This window comes from Platichthys flesus, chromosome 12 (genome assembly GCF_949316205.1).
Source record: "Platichthys flesus chromosome 12, fPlaFle2.1, whole genome shotgun sequence".
Taxonomy (NCBI): Eukaryota; Metazoa; Chordata; class Actinopteri; order Pleuronectiformes; family Pleuronectidae; genus Platichthys; species Platichthys flesus.
In genome coordinates, this window is record NC_084956.1 from 10503306 (window position 1) to 10524078 (window position 20773).

The window sequence follows — 20773 nt, forward strand, 5'->3', positions numbered from 1 at the left end:
TATCACTGGGATTCTTGCTATTGTTTCTTTTATAAAACGTCCCTCTGTTCATCTGATATCATTTCCACGAATATGATCTCTTCTCCTGTTCCTTCATTCATGTCTGTATTGATAACACACCTGGGAAACATGGACGTATTGTACTCTGACCTCATTCACAGCGTAACGCTTGAAATCCCTCGTATCGCCGATTGGAGACTGACTGCTGTCCTTCCGGGACCGCCCTCTTCTGCCTGATTACACATCATCGTGGTATTGGTCCTCTTCACAGTTGGTGAAACAGTTTTGAGCAAGAAGAGGAAAGTTGCCTCAGCTGCAACCTGAGCTTGTCGTGGCTGGGAGCAGAACAGATCTTCTGCAGATTTCTTGGTCCTCGGGGACATTTCTCTACCTCGACATGCCTTCTTATACGGTGACTGTTGCCACAGGGGACCAGTGGTTCGCAGGGACAGACGACTACATCTACATCACCCTGGTGGGCACGGAGAAATGCAGCAGCAGAACGCTGCTGGACAAACCTCTGTACAATGACTTTGAGAGGGGGGCGGTAAGTGAGGCTGCGCTGCTGCAGAGCTGTGAGGAGGTCATCTTCATCTTATGATGGATGATGAGCATCAATACCTGCAAATAGACACATAAATAGGTTTTTTTAAGTAAAGTAAAAATCAATAATGCCCTTTGTTGTCCTGTTCAATAGAAAATGTGTACTGTTTTGTGTTGTGGAAATTAATCAAAGGTCTTTCTACATTCATTCTCAAACTGATGCCATCATGTTTATCTGTACTTTTTGATTCATATTACAAATTTTGTCCAATGATAATCAGCTAGAAGTAAATGAAATGAAATTTGAGTTAACTTACATAAAACTTTTTCTAGATCAGACCTCAGGGTTTCACAGTAAAGGGAAACACAAATAATATACACACTATAAAAATAAAATACTTTAGAGATAAAGTAAATCAAAGGTCTAGTAAAAATATTTTTACATAGCTGCTTTTAAAAGGGAGTTTTCTAAATAAAATATTACATCCACTTATACTATTCTTTATACATTTTAAAAAAACACTAAATATAAGAATAGTATCACTATAAATATCAACGCCAATTTATGCAAACACAAGAAAAACGATATGTAAGCAATTCACATAAAGAGGAACAGAAACCATCGAACAACACGCGCACACACACACACACACACACACACACACACACACACACACACACACACACACACACACACACACACACACACACACACACACACACACACACACACACACACACACACACACACACACACACACACACACACACACACACACACACACACACACAACAGTTCTGTACATCTGTACCAAGCCACCTCTGACAAAAAAATGTTTATTACAACATCATGCACGTTGCGTATAATTTAGCTTTTTACAACTTACACATCATTCCATGTGACTAAGAAAAAGTGAGCCCTTTAAAAATCAATGAAATAATAATACTTGTGATTCATGTTCTTTGCTATGTGGTATCACTCAACCCCAAACTTACAGGTGAAATTGAAATAATGTCACATACCCAATTAAGTAAATGACACATTCCTCCCCCAGCATACGCTCTCTTTATTTAGCCACTAACTAAATTGCAGGTAGACTCCTATGAGGTGAGAGTTGAGGAGGACCTAGGGGAACTTGTGCTGGTGAAGATTGAGAAGAGGAAGTACTGGGTGCAGGACGACTGGTACTGCAAGTACATCACGGTCAAGACCGCCTCTGGAGACTATTTAGAGTTTCCCTGCTTCCGCTGGCTGGTGGGCGACAAGGAGGTGGTGCTGCGGGACGGACAAGGTAAGAATAAGAATAAACACGATTTAATGTGACTTTTTGATTTCATAAATGAAATGCAGCTCAAAACGCTTTACACAGTGGCTGATGTAGGATTTTTCTAAATCAGGGGCCGTTAAAGGGCCACATTTTACACAGAGGAGCCAATTATATGCCCAAGGTGCACGTTTAAGTCACTCCTTGTTCTATTACTTTGAGCACTTTATTGAAAAATAAAAAACTGTCACATTTATTGTCAGTATCGTCAGTAAGTTTCTTTAAAAAAAGACTACTGACAGGACACAAGCACATCAGGGGTCAATCAGAAATTAGCCAGGGCCTCTGACCCCCCCTGGCCCTTCTCCTGGATCCGCCCCTGGCGTTTGAGACATACAATGAACATAACTGTTGCAGAGAATTTATGGGAAATAGGAAGGAAATAAAACCCAGTAAGTAAACATGAGTAGACTTCGGCTCATCTGTTAGTTTGCCTCCCAGTTTTCCTGACTCCTCATGTTCATCAGTCAGAGTCTGCAGCGCCTGTCTTGTGTGTGTTGTAGCACATCTGCCTCAGGACGATAAGATCGGCCTGGTCAAACAGCACAGACAAAAAGAGCTGAATATGAGGAAAAAAAACTACAGGCGAGTTCACTCTACACGTGCAATTTCTCTCTGGCCCTTGCAGGAGGCTGGGACAGCTCAGTAATAACTCTGCTGTCTCCTCTAGATGGAGGGAGTGGCAGCCGGGCTTTCCTATGAGCATAGATGCCGAAAGACACCAGGATTTGCCTCGAGACATCCAGTTCGACAGTGAGAAAGGAGTGGACTTTGTGCTGAACTACGTTAAGGCGTAAGTGCTCCCTCTAACAGGCTGCTTGAGTCGAGCTGGAGGCCCCCGAGGACAGAGCGGAGTGAGTCAGGGGAGACGTGCACTGCTTCAGTGGAAAGCCGTGATCAGATGTTGAGCTTCAGGCTGGAAACATGCTTCTATTTACTGCACCTGTGGATTACCTGGAAAGACAGACGCGTAATTGTTTGTCGCCAGGGGCATTTGCATCCGCCTCTCATGAGGACGTGAAACCAGCACGCAACGATGCAAAACAGATCCCGAGCAGGACAGTTTGGATGTAGCTCTTTCGAAAGAAGGCAAATGATGTATAATTCAGTTTCTTGCTGAATAAATAATCGCAGATTCATATTTACATTCTGTTTCCCAGAATGCATTGTATCTGCAGTGTTTAATTGACAGATTACACAAAAATGCACCCGACTTTTTGCGTGTGATTATGATGGTGTTAACTTTGGTTTTCCAGGATAGAGAATCTGTGTGTGAACCAGTTCATGCACATGTTCCAGTCCTCCTGGACCGAATTTGCTGACTTTGAGAAGATCTTTGTAAGAATCAAAAACACAATCTCAGGTCAGCCTCATATATATTTATTATTATTATTATAATAAGCATGTTGTTGTATTTCATTTGTGTCGTATTAATTCTCATATAATATACTATTGATATTATATAATATAATATCATTTAGAGTATGTGATGCAACACTGGAAGGAGGACTTCATGTTTGGATACCAGTTTCTGAACGGCTGCAACCCAGTAGTGATCCAAAAATGCACCAAACTTCCCGACAAGTTTCCCGTCACCCACGAGATGGTTTCCTCCAGCCTGGAGAGGGAGCTGACTCTGGACGAGGAAATAAAGGTACAGACAGGCTGATGTCTTGTTGTCTTTGTTGTGTCAATGCTGTGTCCCCCTCCAACGCTCCCTCTGATGGACAAAGCGATGCTCTGGCTCCAGGCAGGTAACGTCTACATAGTGGACTTTGAGGTGTTAGAGGGCATCAAAGCAAACTGCACAGACCCGTGCACGCTGCAGTACCTGGCAGCTCCCCTCTGTCTGCTCTACAAGAACACGCTCAACAAGATCATGCCAATAGCCATACAGGTACAGTGACGCTGAGCAGGTATTATATCATGGGGTTAATGTTTCCTTTTACAAATTACAATTTACCACAAATCAATTGTTTTCCAGCTTGGGCAGACTCCAGGTGAAGACACCCCAATCTTCCTGCCCACTGACGCTAAGTATGACTGGCTGCTGGCAAAGATCTGGGTGCGCTCGGCTGATTTCCAGTACCACCAGAACATCACGCACCTGCTCAGGACACATCTCATAACAGAGGTGTTTGCGATCGCCATGTTCAGGCAGCTCCCAGCGGTTCACCCCGTTTATAAGGTAAAACTCCTGCTGAGTTATTGGCAAGTTGATTAAGTGGATTGACCGGTGAGCTCACTGGCTGATGTTCCTTCCTCTCAGCTTCTTATCCCACACATTCGTTTCACTATCGCCATCAACACCAAGGCCAGAGACCAGCTCATCAATGAGCACGGCATCTTTGACAAGGTGAGTCCGTGGATGGAGAGGAGAGTAGTGGATTTACTTTTTCTTTTCAAATTAAATGGGAGAGGAAAAAAAGATGCAAATAAATAGGAACAAATGGAAATGACCGAGGAAATGAAAAGCAGAGAGAAACCTGCTAATCTGTATCGCACTTTCAAACAAATGACATTAAAGCTTCAGTGTGTAGAATGTGGTGACATCTAGTGGTGAAGTTGGATGATACATCTGAATACCCCTCACCTCACCCTAGTCTTCCAGACATGAAAGAGAACCTTCAGGCGTCGTCAAAACTCAAAAGGTGTTTTGCTTGTCCAGTTTGGATGACTGAAAAAACATGGCGGCCTCCATAGAGAGGACCTGCTCACAATGTAAGTTTAAGGCATTTAAATATACTTCTAGGGTAAAGAAAACAACAATTCAGATGATTAAACACTATCGAAAAAAAATCACTAAGATCCTTTTATATTCGGTTTCTGCCAAAAGACCCCTCTACACACTGCACCTTTAAGTATCACATGGAAATAATGTTCTAGGGAGATCAGCTCCAAGAACAAATAGTTATATATGCATATATTTCAGTTTATTTGACACCACATGCAAATAAGAGGTGAAGACCACATGCTGCCAGAGCAATGGGTGATGATGCTGCTTCTTCCCCGTCCTCCTCCAGGCCAACGCAACAGGTGGAGGCGGCCATGTGCAGCTGATTCAGAAGGCCACAAAGACCCTGACCTTCAGGTCTCTGTGCTTCCCCGACATGATCAAGGCCCGTGGAATGGAAAGCAAGGAGGAGCTGCCCACCTACTTCTACAGGGACGACGGCAACAGCGTGTGGGAGGCCACCAAGAGGTTTGTGGAGAGGATCGGCTGGTGTGTGTTTGAGAGAGAGGAAGAAGCACGGACGGTGAAACCGATGAAATGGAAGTTGGAGCATTTCACGTTTCCTCTGTACGTGACTGCTGTCCTGCTTCCTCTCTCCCCTCTGTCAGCTTCCTGTCTGATGTGGTGCATATTTATTACACCAGCGACGAGACGGTGCAGCAGGACGTGGAGATCCAGGCCTTCGTCAAAGACGCGTGCAGCTTCGGGATGCAGGACTTCGATCACTGTGGTGGGTGAGAACGTTACACCGCTGGTCTCTTTGCAACATGTTTCGTCTTGCCTCTGGCACAACAAATTGCAGCAGCTAACCAATGAGCTTCCTCTTTGGTGGAGACCAGCAGCTCGCCAGCCGTCAGTATTTCATTAGTTCCGGGTTCCTCTGCAGAAGACAGGTACGACTGGGAACAGACAGCATCATAAATTCAGATCTGACACAGACGAGTGGTTTGAAGGTGAAAACAGGAGTCTGAAGGTGTCACTGACGGAGGCCCTGTGTTCTAATATCCTTCCTGCATTTCACCATCGCATATCTGAATCTGTTGTGAAAGGGTCCTCGCACGGTTTGTTGTTTTAACGACTGAAGCACACTGTGATGTCTGTCTGTGCCCAGAGTTTCCCAAGGCCCTGAAAACACGCGAGGAGCTGTCAGAGTACCTGACTGTCGTCGTGTTCTCCGCCTCATCGCAGCACGCGGCTGTCAACTTTGGACAAGTGAGTTATAGATAAACACAACGTATATAAAAGAACCTGTCAATCAATGTCTTCATCCTATAGAACTGATTAAAATAGAAATACACGTCATTTTTGGATGGATTTTTATAGATTGTGTTATGATCCCTTTCACACAGCGATGGAGGCAGGAATCCTCCTTGACTTAAAAATAACCACAACAGACTAAACTATATGTCAACAAAATGTATTTGAAATATCCTGTGATTGGTTTGTTTTTACCTCTGCCAAAGATGTTATGTTTCCCCTCTAAATTTGTTTGTTGGTTGGATTGTGTGTTTGTTTGTGAGAACAAATAAACAAAAACTACTGGACAGATGACCATGAAACTTAGTGGAAGCGTCTGGTAAGGGTAAAAAAATAACCCCTTAAAACTTGATGTGGATCCGGATCAGGAGGCCAATCTTAAACTTCCTTAAAGGTTGAGGATTAGGGTGTTTTTCAACATCTTTACTGAGAAATGGGATTTCTGGAACACTTCAGATTCACCAGAACCTCCAGTTCCTCTGAAGGAGATAAAAAACAAACAAACTAATATTTTTCAAGTACAATGACAAAACTGTTGCGAAGTCGATTTTTGTAGGAGAGGGAAAAGTACATGCTCCTCAGAATTGTAAGTCTAGGACACGCACATAGGGTTTCACTGTGTGTGTTGTGTAGTTTGACTGGTGTTCCTGGATCCCCAACGCTCCTTCTACCATGAGGAAGCCTCCGCCCAACCAGAAGGGCGTGGCAGATGTGAACCTGATCCTCGACAGCCTCCCTGACCGCGGACGCTCCAGCTGGCACCTGGGCGCTGTGTGGGCCCTCAGCCAGTACCAGGAGAGCGAGGTATGAAAGGGGCCACAGGTCCAAACACAAACACACACAGGTCTCATTAAAGATTGTGTTGCTTTGATGACCAAACAAACCAGTGATCTCTTTGAAGCTTCCCTCTGCTTCGACATGTGCCTGTGACCTTGCTCCGTGCCTCCCGGCTGAATGACCCTTCCCCTCTCTCGCCCTCCACAGCTCTACCTGGGCATGTATCCCGACGAGCACTTCATCGAGAAGCCGGTGAAGGAGGCCATGGAGAAGTTCAGGACGCAGCTGGCAGAGATCACCAGCTCCATCAAGAGGAGGAACGAGGGAAAGAAGCTGCCGTACTACAACATGTCCCCTAACAAAATCCCCAACAGTGTCGCTGTTTGAGGGGAAAAACACACACGTCTCTGTGTAATATTAGCACATTGAGGTTCTGCTGATGTTCCTGCACTGTACAAATATGCTTTTGTCACCAGAGCATACAAGTTTAATGATACTGTATATGGAAATGTAGATAAGACAACATAAACCCAGGTTTTCAAACCTCTTCATTTATTTTGGGTGAAAATTGATAAATGTTATTTCAGGTAAAAAATTTAAATTCATGTTGATCTTCAGAGTGTGCACAACTACCTGCTCCTTTTCAGGAGAGCAAAACAGAGAGAACTAAAATTACTTCACTATAGTTGCATCACTCCACCAACCAGTGAAGTTTCCGTACATTTTCTCCAGACTCATGCTCGACAAAAGTTGAAGAAATGCTGCAAAGACTGGCTTGAATATATCACGTTCAAAACGCCAAAATCACGTTTTGTGTGGGCACTGTGATCTTGACCTTTGACCTTCTACCACCCAGAGTTTATCAGTTACTACATGAGTGTAAATTAACATTTGTACCAAAATTAAAATGATTTTAATGTTTGCGAGACATTTGAAGAAATTCCCTGAAGGTGTTGTTTAGATATCATGTTCACACGGATGGGACGGACGTACAGACAATCAGAAAACATAATGCTTCCTGCCGCTGGCTGTCATCAGTGAAGAGGCATTGTGCAAAACTAAAATGTTGTGCTACTGAATACATTGATGCAAAACTAACAGTTTGTAACAGTGTCACAAATATTGTGACAATTAAAGAACACAAATATCTGAACACTGACAACGACACGAAGCGTTAAAAGTAACTTAATTTTTATTTGGTTGTTCTTTTTAACTCTACATACTTGTTCAAACATGGGAACTTCAACTGAAAACACATCAATATTTCTTTTAAAAACATATGTACTTTTACCAAATCTTTACAGTTACTATTCCAAAGTAAATTCACAGACAAACTCATGGAATGATATTATAAGACAGGGGAACAGTCATATATGTTCAAGTCCAGTCAGTAGTAAACAAATGTAGCTTTATGCAAGTTACACTATTCCCAGACATAAGAGAATCGAAGAGAGAGGAGGAAGAAAAACAGAAAAATAGAAGTACCTTTTCTTCTCAGTCGATTTCCTGCTCAGTGGGATCGTAAAGTGGAAAAAAAGAATAATTTCATGGCGATAGACACTTTGAAAGAAGACGCTGCTCTGAGAGAAACGCGTCTGCTTGTTCGAGTGCCTTTAGAGGCTTCAGTCTTCATCAAGACCACATCGAAACTTCTGTGTCAGACTTCATGAGAGGAGCCAGCTCCTATGAGTGGTGAATAACAAAGTGCACAATATACAGTCAAACTTTTAACTGTCCAGATCAAGGAAATTAAATGTTTAAATATCCAATGTTGTTTCTTCTTTGTTGTTGTGGAAAATTCAAATATGATGCTGTGGTTAAACGTCTCTATTCTGCATTTTTAAAATCATTAAAATTGTTGAGGCTGGAGCAGATTCCCACGTTTAGCTTTGTACAACCCTCACATTAAAATGACTAAACATGAGTGCAAGTTATTTTCTGGTATTTATGCCAGGGGGGGGGGGAGAAGTGTAAGTTGCATAAAATTACTAATGAAGTTTTTTTTTTTTTTTTTTTAAATGAACAAATTGTACTCTGTTTCTTTTAAAAATAAATACAACACAAAATGAAGAAATTAATCTTTTCATACCCAGAGGACTCCCTGGACATTTAACACCAGTACAGAACTATCGAATAGAAGAACAAGAAAAGGGGTAATTGCACTTTTTATCTGTCTAATTGCACTGAGCCTCGCGGGTACTGAGCGTCTCATTCCTCGGTCTAAGTCCAACTTGACACACAACCGCTCCGTTGGCTCGTATTAATATCAGAATTATATTACACTCCAGATCTCAAGTCACCATGGGGCATATACACAGGTACAGTATGCACTGTCTCCAAAAACAAAAAAGCACTGATTTCCTTTATTGCTGCTGCTGCTGAGCAGTAATCGTCAGGTATATTTGGACCTTCGTTGTTCACGGACAGTACACAGGTATCAAAGACAGTTTTTAAAAATGTGTGTGTGTGTGTGTGTGTGTGTGTGTGTGTTGCTGGAATGGCTATGAGGCTCAACATGAGCCCTGGCATCACTGTGCTCCCACGTACACAAAAGCCCTGACAACAACCGTCATCCCCTCAGAAACCAGCAGCCGCCTGCCTCAGACTGCGCCTCCAGCTGCGCACCAGCAGGTGGCGCTGCAGTCAGCTCATCAATGACAGATGAGGCTGGCTGTGCTCAGGAAGAAAACCTAGGTCTGTTTTATAATGGCTTTTTAACGCAAAATAAATGTCTACAGTGAAAACGTTACACTGCTGTGAAGAATAGTGGACTAACTCAGCGACACCGTTTAAGCTGTGCTTCTGCAGAGGAGTAAAAAAAACAGGTGTTGTAACAACTTTTCTCATTTGAACCGCATAAGGCCAGAAGTGAGAAAAACAATCAAATGAACGGAACATGCCGGCCGCCGTGTGATTAGTACTAAAGTAGACGTCCTCGGACATGTGAGAGACGCCAAGAAGAACAGACAAGACACTTTCACTGAAAATAAGATTCCTGCTCATCCCACATGCGCTGGTAATGATCCTGAACGTGTGCGTGTGTGTAGGTCTGTGTGTCTGTGTGTGTGTGTGTGTGTGTGTGTGTGTGTGTGGGTCCAGATCTGCAGAGCAAAAAGCCAATTTAGAGCAGTCATAGCTATTTAAAATTTAAGCGACACAGACTGAAAACAGGCAGCTGCAAATTTCTCAAAGCAAATCCCATGACTAAACAAACATTTTGAAACCTGCACATGGAATATCACACTGTAAATACTGTCTCAGTCACATGATAAAAAAAACTAACATAAGCGATGTTGGATTTGCCCAAAGGGACATTACTTTGTGAGGGATGTGGAAATTATCCCACAATTTCCTGTGGCTGGTAAAAAAATTGTTTTTTTGAAATGTTTTATATTTTATTTTAACCATTATTTAAAAAGTTTACATTCTCGAAGCCTTCACAAAGTCGCTGTTGGGTCAGAGAAGTCATGTGGCTGGATTTTTCCATAATCTCCTTTAGAGCAATGAGCCTGACGTTTCATAATGAAAACCCGTTTTTTAGTATCGACTAAAACACTCACATGATTCTTTCAGCTTGGTTCCATTTTTCAACCCCAATTCCTTTTTGCCATCCACAGGAGCGTTTATATATATATATATATATATATATATATAAAGTAATAAAGTATATATATATATATATATATATATATATATATACATATATATATATATATACGTGTATGTGCGTTTAAAGAAATGCAACGTCAAATGAAACAGGAAACATCTTCAAGACACAAGGTTGTGTGAGTATGTTCTCCCCCATGTACAACGTATAAGACTTGAAAATAAAGAAAGAAAAAAAGAAAAGTGCATCAATGCGTGTCCAGATCAAGACGCTGGTCGGATCAGCAGACCAGCGTGGACTTGACAGACCACGGCGACAGGGACGGCAGTGGCTGGAATGTTCCAGAGATCCGATGCGTGGCGCTACAGACTGATCCACAGAGGGTGAGCCCAAGTAGAATCACAGACAGCAGGAAAAAAAGAACAACTCCAACAAACCCACGAGTGAAGAAACCACGGGTCAGAGATGTGTAAACCTCCGGAGCCGTTAGTGAGTCCATCTGTCTCAGTCCTGCTCCTCCAGAGGAACATACAAGAAGTTGTGTGTGCGTGTGTGTGTGTGTGTGTATGTGTGTGTGTAGATTTGTAAACTCCAGGCCTCTCCAGACATTTACAGAACTGAGTAAAAACAGTCCAGTCCTGGGAAATGAGTGTGGAGTAAGGGTGCAGGAGGATGGAGGGTTGAGGACAAAGGAGGACAGTCATTGTCCGTCTGTCTGTCTCTACAGAAACATAAGATGACCAGAGGACGACAGCGGGTCAGTCTGGGATCTGGTCCTTCCACCGCCACCGTGGGCTTGTTTGTGTGTGTGTCTCATCCGAGGGACAACCGATGGCGTCGCCTGAGCGGTCAGACATGGAGCACCTCCATACTGTAGTCCTCTGTCTCTGTGTACTGGGAGGAGTTTGTGTCCGACTGGGTGGGGACCAGCGCCTCCTTGTTCTCCAGACTCGGCTCCATGAGCGGCGGCTTCTCCAGCGCCAGCTTTTTACATGTTTCCGGCCGGTTCTGCACGTATATGACCCGGTTGTAGGCCTTCAGTCTCTTCCACAGATGTATGTAGACTTTGCACTGGACGTACATGAACACCAGTCCACCCGTGAAGCCGATGGCCACGACCACCAGCTTGGTCCAGAAAGGCCATTCCAGGATCCCTGAGGGCAAACACAGAGGGACACATGGGCACCCGTCAATCAGTGACCAGCCTGTGGAGGAAAGTCTACAGTCGCGTACGTGAACGGTCTGTTTGCCCGGTTCAGGAGGTCAGAACAAAACCAGGAATGACAAGAATGGCTCATTAAGCTGCTGCGAGTTCAAAAGGTGCTTCAGTCAATCATTGAACAGATTAACCTTGAACTACATTTGACTTTAACAAGGAAGGTATGTGGCTGGGTGGTGCACATCACACAATACACTACACACGTTGAATGGAGGATAAACTGACAGGACAGTGTTTCAATGTGCTGCATATTTTTAAAGAAGCAGGCGAATGTTCACCCTGATGTTTCACAAAATGATACACAGAATATTTATTATTATAGAACCCCCCTTGTCACTATACTATTCTCTTTATGATATAGAACTCTTTTTCATAGAAATCTCTGCATTATTTGAAATATTCCTGAGATTTGACCCGTATTATTATTCTGTGGCACTGCAGCACGTTAGGGCAATAAGAGAAATATGAATTAGTTTCCTCCTCATGCTGTTTGTTTTTCTGACTTTTAGCAGGATTATGCAAAAACTACACAACTGATTTGATTGAAACTTGGTGGTAGGGGTTTGGGTACGAGCCAAGGAAGAATTCTTTAACCTTTGGAGCTAATTCACTTCAGGCGGGAGGTCCAGGATTTTTCTTTTCTTTGCGCGATAGGGCCTTTGACAGTTTTGTGAATTTCTCAAACAATTATGCAAATATCTTCATGAAAACTATCAGGCAAATATAAAAGGGCTAATCGTTAAAATCCAGATCAAAAGTTTTCAATTATTGTGTCAGAGGATTTCATCTATATTGTGCAGAGCAAAACAATCACTGCATGTCAGATCATTCAGGGCGTTAAGTGTGCAGCGATCTAACATAAGTAGGTTTAAATGACATGAATAGAAACAAATGGGGGGGGGGGGGCAGCCTAGTGGCCCGAGGGGTTCAGCATCGCCCCACGTTCTGGGCTTGTCTCTCCCCTCTCAGTCCCTGACATGTCTCTAATGTCACAGTTGGATAAAAGCACAAAAATGCCCCCAAACTAACTGAATATAAGAAATAAAGAAACAAGATGAAAAAAAAACACAGTACAACAGCAAGCGTTACAAAGTGATTAGCAGTAATGTGCAGTGTGTGAGTTTTCATTAATTTGCTTAATAGTGCAAAAACATTTCCACGGCCCCTGAGGCAGTTCCAGCATTTTTGCAAATAGCTAACCCCTGAAATATGAGGCTCCAAGCAAGGGTTGTAAAAGAAAAAAATTTGCAAATTTAGCAAGTGTGAATATTCATAACAAGCGGCAGCCTCGTTCAAAACAAAAACAAAGAGGCAGGAAAGGGACCTTCAAAAATAAACAGAAAAAAGTTACAAGGCTGAAGCGCTGCAACTCTGGCTTTTATATATCAAGTGGGTTCACGTATGAATGAAAGAGTTGAATGAGTCTTATATGTCCGTGAATTTCTCAGCATGTGTCCACAGTGAATAACTGAATTTGAAGGTGAATACATGAGGTGATTCTTTTCACTTTCTTCTATCCTGATTTCCTCACCATGCTTTTTTATTTATCTGCATCCTACTCAACCATTGCACCTATTTCCTCTAATGTACTTGAATATGTCTGAGAGATTTAAATTTGAATTGATTAATTTTATGACGTTTAAAAGACTATATAACTATAAATGACAAGTGATAATATAAAATCACAGTGTGCCCCTTGCCCTTGTATCTGTCTGCGTTCGTTGGGTTGGAACATTCAGTGAGGTGCTGTGAATATTGGTTCTGTCCTGACATCATGGCAGAAAAGGGTAAAGTAAAAAGGGTGTAAAGTGCGGGGGGGGGAAGAACTGGACACGGCTGACAGGGAAAACACAATTTGAAAGTCAAAAGGTCAAACGTGAAATGTTTACCTGGGATTCTTCCGGCTGCATGTGTAGAGAGAGTGTTAGTATCATGTATTACCAAAGACACACAAAGAGACTGATAGAAAAGCCAGAAGTCAGAGATTACAGATGCATCTTACAATCACACACATTCCATCAAAGAACACAATAGAATATACATTTCAAGGTGTATTCCAGCCAGTCTGTAGTCGTCGGCAAGGAAAACAAGGAACAGATCTGTGGCTGTGAGGGATTTTGCAGACGGACAACCGGTACTGGTGAGGAACGATTTGGCATCACCATGGTGATTGAACCCGACAGCCCTGGAGGATGCTAACAAGTCTGAATCATCAGGTTGGGCTAAACAGGCACAGGCTGTTCTTCCATCTGCACACTGTCTCAGAAGCAGCGTCTGCAGAGTCTGATTTCAGCCGTGGGGTGAGACCGCGGGGCTCTAAAGACGACGGTGCTGCCGATCGTTCTGTGGCAAAGGGATTCTGAGCCCTGTGCGAGAAGCAGCACAGCCTCTAGGGGCCGCTACAGAGGCCTTTAAACTCGTAAATGTTCTTTTTATTTGGAGGTTTTAAAGATCACAATGACCTACTGACTGGTTTTTGCCTGTGGCTTTTACAATCCATGCTCAGCAACAGGTTGGCAAATATAAATGTGAAAATTAGTTAGTCTGGAAGCTTATCATGGGACAAAGCAGCCATCTTCTCCGTGACCCTGCAGGCTACGTGTTCACAGCCTCCTTCGAAGAACACTGTGTCACTTCTGGAATCTGTTGAAATGGACTCCGACCTCGTGTTAAAGGAGATTGTGGCTGTGGCTTTGTGTTGATGCCACTATCTCACGATAGTGGCATCAACACAAAGCCACACGATAGTGGCATCAACACAAAGCCACAGCGTGAAGCCGGTTATATTAACAAAAAACACCTCATGGCAGAACTTGTGAATTTATTCACAGTCAAGTCTTTTAGCATCAATAACGGTAAAAAGGGACTAAATGTAAACACACAAATATCCCAGTTAGCAGCAGTCCTCGCATGACTGTTATGAGGCAGTGGAAATGTTTGTTTTTAACCATAACTGCTACTGGTGGTTAGTGTCAAGTTGTTGCATTTGCACAATTGCTGAATTGTCGTTTTGAAATGCCAAGTCTGTGTGTGGTTTATTTCTGGTGGTCTGTGGTTACTTCTGCGCAGCTGAAAGCGGACCAAGGGACTGACATTTTTTGTCCTTTAAATTCTCGCATTATTCAAAATCTAGCGACGGCTGCTTCACCTTACTGGTAACCCAACTTAACTTAACTGAACCGAGAGAGTCAAGGCTGTCTCACATTTAGACATGAGAACGGTACCAATCTTTTTCTTTTCTTCTCTTTATCTGAAGGAAAAAAGCCAGACTCAAACTATTCCTCTAAGTAGCTTCAAGGAAATAAGATATTCAGGATCATTGTGTCTTGAGATCTTTATCTTTTGGCGGCTGTGTCCGTTTCCCAGACTGCTTCCCAGACTGCCGTCACATGTACACAAGCACACAGACAATACAACTTTGTGCGGATTAGATATTCTTCAACAAAAAGACTTACCATGAACTGACTGTCATTGAAATTCCCAGTACACACAAGCAGCCTGATCCAACCCCCTTTCAAGATGTAAGAGTGAACCGACATCACCTCACTTTGCAATTAAAACCTCTGTGGAGATTTCAATCTAAAAGGAGATCTGATTAAGATAAAAAGTCTGTTTTAATCTCTTTCCTTCATCTCTTTCATCTCTTAACCTTCGCTTTCAAAGTGAACTGAATTGAACTCAAAGTCTGAAAATCCTCACAGACTGAAAAACTCCTCTAAACATTTGTTTGGTCTCGGCCGTGACTTTGCTGCTGCTGCATGTGAATCCCACCCAGGTATATTCCAATCTAAGGGAACATTTCTCACTCTTCACCACTCACACAACATGTCACTTATGCAGATTTGTCACTAAACACGATGCATGAAATGATCCGGAGACGGCGGGAAACGGCGGATGAATGGACGAACGGCACATCAAACACCAGACGGTGTGGTCATGATCATCCTCACGTGTGTGGTTGTGTGTGTGCATGTGCGAGTCTGCGCTGACCTTGTCTGATCTCCTCTGCTGTCCTGTCGATGAGGACGTAGAGCGACCACACCACGCAGGTGATGGCGATGACGTGGAAGGTCACAGAGCACATGATCTTCCTCCTCTCGCTCGCCGTCATCTGTAGCTTCTCCCACTGAGGCAGAGGGGACACAGGAAGGATGTTGGAGGAGGTCGAGAGGTCAACACCAAACACAAGAATACAGAAAACGTAACACTCTCGGCTGTCGTGACCGATTCCAGGAGCAGCTCTGAGCGTGAGCTAAATATTGAATGTGCCACTGTGATCGGGATCCAGTGTGACAAAGTGCTTCTTGGAAGTAAGATAGAAAAGAAAAGTGGCGCCCTGCCGCCTGCCAGCCAGCTCAGCTAACCCTGGGTAGCACCTTGTCTGCTGCTGGCTGCACGACACAACACAACACAGCAGGAAATGAGCTCAACAAAACCCAGGAAACACAACATCAGCATATACAAGCTGTACTGGCTCTCCCAACATCCAAACATCACTCTGAGCTCAGCTCTGAGTGCAGGGTTAAGAGAAGGTGAGAACGAGCGGGTGTGACACGAAACGGCGTTGATCAACGCTACGACCGCACGCTCACACACGAGCAGCCCAGATGTTCACCCCTGGGATTCAGAGGCTATTACCGGCGCAGCATTTGTTTAAGGCCTTTCTGTGCAGCTAATGAAGGGTGGCGGGATTTTAATTAGAGTGTCCTGCTATCTCCAGGCCACAATGATTGATAAGAGCTTTAAATGGAAACAAACTGGCTCTAAACCATTTGAAATGAATCGCATCGCCCCCCCCCCCCCCCCCAAAAAAAAATAAAATAAAGTACCGCTTATAAAAACAGCTTCAAAGCTCAGTGTCATGCGTCGGTTAAGATGGATCAGATAAAGCTTCTGGAGCAGGTCTACATTTATTAACTGAGGCTGAACTGTAACAAAGTAACCAGAGGTGGGATGTAACAAATACATTATACAGAGAGCTTAAGTACATTTTTCATGTTTCTTTTTAAATTCATCCACTACTTCTTTCAGCATTTATCTGTACATTCCACCCAACTACATTTTTACAATGTCGTTTCATGTCGACGCTCTTTATGTTCTCAAATGTTCTCAATAATAAGAGTGGGATTGGTCCACTGCTCCAATCAGAGTGGGTGGGTAACATTAGGAGAGGCGGTGGTCTAGTGGCAGAAACTTTGACTATGGGCAGAGAAGGTCTCTGGTTCGTCTCTGGTTCGACTCCACGGAGAAACAACAAAAAGACGAACCTGGATTGATCTGTCCAAAAAATCCAAGAGGATTCTCACTACCCTGTCTAGTGCCCCTGAGCAAGGCACCTTACTCCCCCAACATCTGCTCCCCGAGTGCCGCACATGGTCGCTCACTGCTCTGTGTGTCCTGCACCAGATGGGTCAAAAGCAGAGGTTAAATTTCCCTACCTGCATGAGTGTGCTTTGCATGTCTGTGTTTGGGACTAATAAATGCATCTTAATCTTTTTTAATATTTTTAGACTTCGCAGCACTGATGAAGAAACACCTGTAAGAGGAAGAGGTCCCCGCAGAGACTCAGCCATTCTGACGTAGTACTCCGTCACATTAGGGAGTAAGTTACACTTTGCAAGTACTTGTAACACTGCATAATACACACTTTTTTCCAGACAACTTTATTTAGGATTTCTATAAATATGGAAAAAATAGATTTTCAGAAACAAATTACCAACCCTACCTTTAGGTGATATGTGTAACGGATTAACAATAGCTTCAGACAAATATGTTCCCACACAGACTGTGTCTCACCTTGCGCAGCGGCTTGAGCTTGGTCTCCATGATGAACTCATATTTACAGAGCTCACAGCAGCGAGTGTCAGAGCTCTTGATCCACTGCTGGAGACAGGACTGGTGGACGAAGCGCAGGCTCCCTGTGCAGTGGCATGGTGTGATCAAGGGGCTCTCCTCATCCCCTTCACAGTGACAAATCCTACGGGAGCACCCCCACAAAAAAGATACAGTCAATACTGAGCTAGAGGCAAGACAGCTTTAACAGAAGAAAAATACAAGGGGAGAGGAGATATCAGAAAGAGACGAGTTGGCGGAGAAAAGCTGACACATATTTCCCCAAGCTAGAGAAGGGGGAATCAATACATGTCCCATGAATAAACCCAATCTAGACAAATGAAATAAGTGTTTAATTTTACAAACTAAAATAACATTTACAGAAACCAATCTTCCGTGTTCTTGCAGCGTTGGGAGTATAAAATTTAACACAGCACATCTAATCTGAGATACTTTTCAGGACGTGGCAGCAGCAGTCTCTGGTTCAGCGCCGGGGGAACTGATAGAACTGATTGCCGGTAATGATCGTTGTGTTAGTCGATCGCTAATTGTAAGTAGAAGAATCAGTTAAAGAAAGAGTTGCATTCAAAACATTAGTTCTGTGAATTTTCCAAGCTTAAATCTGTTATTTGTTGCAAGTGCATGAGCTTTAACGAGTGCATGTAACGGTTCTTTGTGTCTGTGTGTGTCAGCTCCGTGATGCGCTGGCAACAAGTCCTGCACCCGGGCCTCTCGTCTAATTGGATTGGCTCCAGCTCCTCTGTCGCCCTTATATAAGATAATGGATGAATGAAAAGGATGCATTTTGTAACACTGTGAAATATGGCTTGCTCTGTTCGGTATTCTGGGCACAGCTGCAGAAAACTGGGACATTTTATTAGGCGTCTGTTGGACAGGTTTTTTCCTCAGTGAGACATTTTTAATATCAGAGTGAAGCAGACCCCCCCCCCTCTCGTCCAAACGATGACATATATCGGACCCTGTCTGACAGAGTGGCGGACAGCAGCTATTAGTCACCCACACAAAGGACGACTATATTTGCCGGCGTTGGCCTGTTCAGCGTGAGTGTGTGTGTCTGTGTAGCTGCTGCCGACTATAAACACACAAACACACTTTCACCAGTAAGAGAGTAAGACTCTGTACAGTTAGTTTCAGAGGAAAGGGACATGATGTAAACCACAAAGTAAATATCACACACACACCCCTACTTGGAGGAAGCAGAGGCTGACAATTAAGTATCAGGTCTTTGACATTGTTGTTGTTGTTCAGGTCCTGAGTAAAGGAGCAATAAGCCCCAAAAATCAGCTGCTGTCACTTCCACCAATACTAAACTTTGATGAAAGTTCAGGCTCATGTCTCTCGGAGGAGAAATGGTTGCAGTGTAGAACAAAGTGCACATGATTTCCCTGCAGAGGCTCCACAGATAAATGAAGCACAGTGGAGGGGGGAGAGTATTTCAACCTATATCTTCAAATCCACTTTTTCTATGTCTTTCCAACCAGCAAAGACTTTTCCCCAGAGTGCAGAACAGACAGCTGTGGCTCTGGTGGACAAGAGAACAGGCTTTTCGAATGGGATTGTCTTTATCATGGTTCAGGTGTGTGTGGGGGTGAGGACACATGACCACACGCACGTGTCAGAAAGTAAGCAAGCGTGATAACGTCTATTTTCAGACTGCGCTGATCTGGCCAAAGCGTTACAAGATTAAGAGACCCAGCGAACGGAGGATGATAAAAATAGGACGTTTTCTATGCGTTGCTCAAAATGTAGGAGGAGGTGGAGGGAGCGGAAGGAGAATTGGGGGATTAAAGGATAGACGAGGCACAATTAACATCTTGAGAAGAGGGTGTTTTATGGCTGTGTTGTTCTGTTTGTTTGCAGATGAACTGCAGATTCCCATCGCACAAACTGTCCTCTATCCCTCTCTTAAAATCAGCCTCAGGACCTGAACTCTCTCGGTGCTCGCATCAACAACTGGCGCCTGCTGAAATGGACTGATTTAACTAATTGTTCTAATGCTAATGTGTATTTTTTCTTAAAGCGTAGGACAGGATTTTTTTTTACTGCTATAACAGCCTGGATATTGCTTGAAAATGCACTTTCATGGCAGAAATCCTGCAAACAGAAAATTCAACATAGCAAACATCCATATATTAAACAGATAATGCAAATTTACAGCTAAATCAAGTGTATCTCTGTCAGCGCTGTTAGGAAGGGGAGGCTGAAATTAAAATTTAATTTGCCGCACAGTCAAAAAACTCCCATGTTTCACAGTAATAGTCGGGGAAAATCACAAGCTGAGAGGGAAACATGGTCGCCTGGCTGACATGTTCACTTTCTCCCCGTTATCATGTTTGTTTGTTTCCTCATACTTTTCTCCGGTGGCCTCGCTTCTCTCTCGCAGCGTGTCACTTTAAACCCCCTCCCCTCCAGCTGTTCCTTGTCCTGCCCGCATCCGGAGATGCTTGGATATTAATTCTCAAATGAATTTTTTAGCACCAATCTGCGTTTTTTTCCTGGGTATTTCTGCTAAACTGATTTTCAGGGGGGTAACATGGGGCAGAGTGGGACATCTGAGGCGTTTTGTTCCCCCACTCTGCCAGAGACACACTGATCACAGAGGAACACAATTGAATTAGCAGCAACAGCAGCAGGACCAGGAGCCGTCTACCTTGTTCCTCCTCAGCCCTCTCTGCATGTCTGAAGAGGTTACTTGTCTCTCTCGGTGTGGGCGAAAATGTTCAAAAGAATATTGAATTTCCTGAGAGGAACTTCACTTCACTTCACTTTTGGAGGAATGTTAAGGAAATACATGGACTCCAGTTGGTTGCATTAAATATACACCAAGGATACACTGCATATTGAAGCTTCAAAAGGGTCCCTGTGGAGGCAATATTTGGTTTGGAGCTAATACTCTACCAGTCCACTCATGAGAAAGATAATGCAAATTTGTAAAGAGTGCAAGCAATCAGAGCACAAACAAATTAATGTAAGAGGCGAATCAAGAACCGGAGAAGGTGAAAAGGCAAAGAAAAGAGACACAAGCTTAACTGTATCTGCAATTTGTTACTAAATTACATCTCATCATCATTTATCTGGCTTTCTCCTTATCAAAACCATATAGCAGTTATGTGTCAAACTATATAATGCATCTGGAAACGTGAACCTGGAAACCAGAGCAGGGCCAATGCAGATGTTTCGGGGCAAATGCTCATATGGATATTAGGGAGTAAAACACCCTTGTGTTAAAGAAATGGTACAGTTATAGCTAAACCATAAACTATAGCATCAATCGCTATAAATTGAAAGAATACACAAATACAAACTATTGTATGGAACCTGATTCTAAACAAAGATAAACCAAATCTTTCATTATTTTCTGCATGTTTACTCATATCAGCAGACATTAATGCAAACTAGTAGTAGAAGTTAATACAAAGTTTTTCAAAAATAATAAAATAAATCATCTTTGGAAAAAA

The 20773-nt window shown here is 43.2% G+C and overlaps 2 protein-coding genes across 4 annotated transcripts in view; one reads left to right on the plus strand and one right to left on the minus strand.

The window, feature by feature from the left end:
- The first annotated feature begins 110 nt into the window (after nt 1-110).
- alox5a (arachidonate 5-lipoxygenase a) lies at nt 111-8690 on the plus strand. Its single transcript, XM_062400567.1, has 14 exons — nt 111-547; nt 1637-1835; nt 2372-2453; nt 2539-2661; nt 3125-3231; nt 3350-3522; nt 3619-3765; nt 3853-4056; nt 4138-4224; nt 4892-5070; nt 5211-5332; nt 5714-5814; nt 6493-6663; nt 6844-8690. The coding sequence occupies exons 1-14, from the start codon at nt 398-400 to the stop codon at nt 7021-7023; spliced, it is 2025 nt and encodes a 674-aa protein (XP_062256551.1). The 5' UTR covers nt 111-397; the 3' UTR covers nt 7024-8690.
- A 1656-nt stretch (nt 8691-10346) lies between these two features.
- marchf8 (membrane-associated ring finger (C3HC4) 8) overlaps nt 10347-20773 on the minus strand; it is a 78148-nt gene continuing 67721 nt past the window's right edge. For 2 of the 3 annotated variants that reach the window (XM_062400566.1, XM_062400564.1), the window contains 4 exons: nt 17259-17439; nt 15453-15588; nt 13352-13366; nt 10347-11397 (listed from right to left, as the gene is read on the minus strand). In XM_062400566.1, the coding sequence (XP_062256550.1) occupies nt 11093-11397; nt 13352-13366; nt 15453-15588; nt 17259-17439 (637 nt within the window). In that variant the 3' untranslated portion in view covers nt 10347-11092. The remainder of the gene's footprint in view (nt 11398-13351; nt 13367-15452; nt 15589-17258; nt 17440-20773) is intronic. The other variant, XM_062400565.1, reaches the window with a different exon arrangement.

Coding starts and splice junctions, on each gene's coding strand:
- alox5a (XM_062400567.1), top strand. CDS start 398: ATGCCTTCTTATACGGTGACTGTTGCCACAGGGGACCAGTGGTTCGCA. Junction 548..1,636: donor ATGACTTTGAGAGGGGGGCG/GTAAGTGAGGCT, acceptor ACTAAATTGCAG/GTAGACTCCTATGAGGTGAG. Junction 5,071..5,210: donor GTGTGGGAGGCCACCAAGAG/GTTTGTGGAGAG, acceptor CCCCTCTGTCAG/CTTCCTGTCTGATGTGGTGC.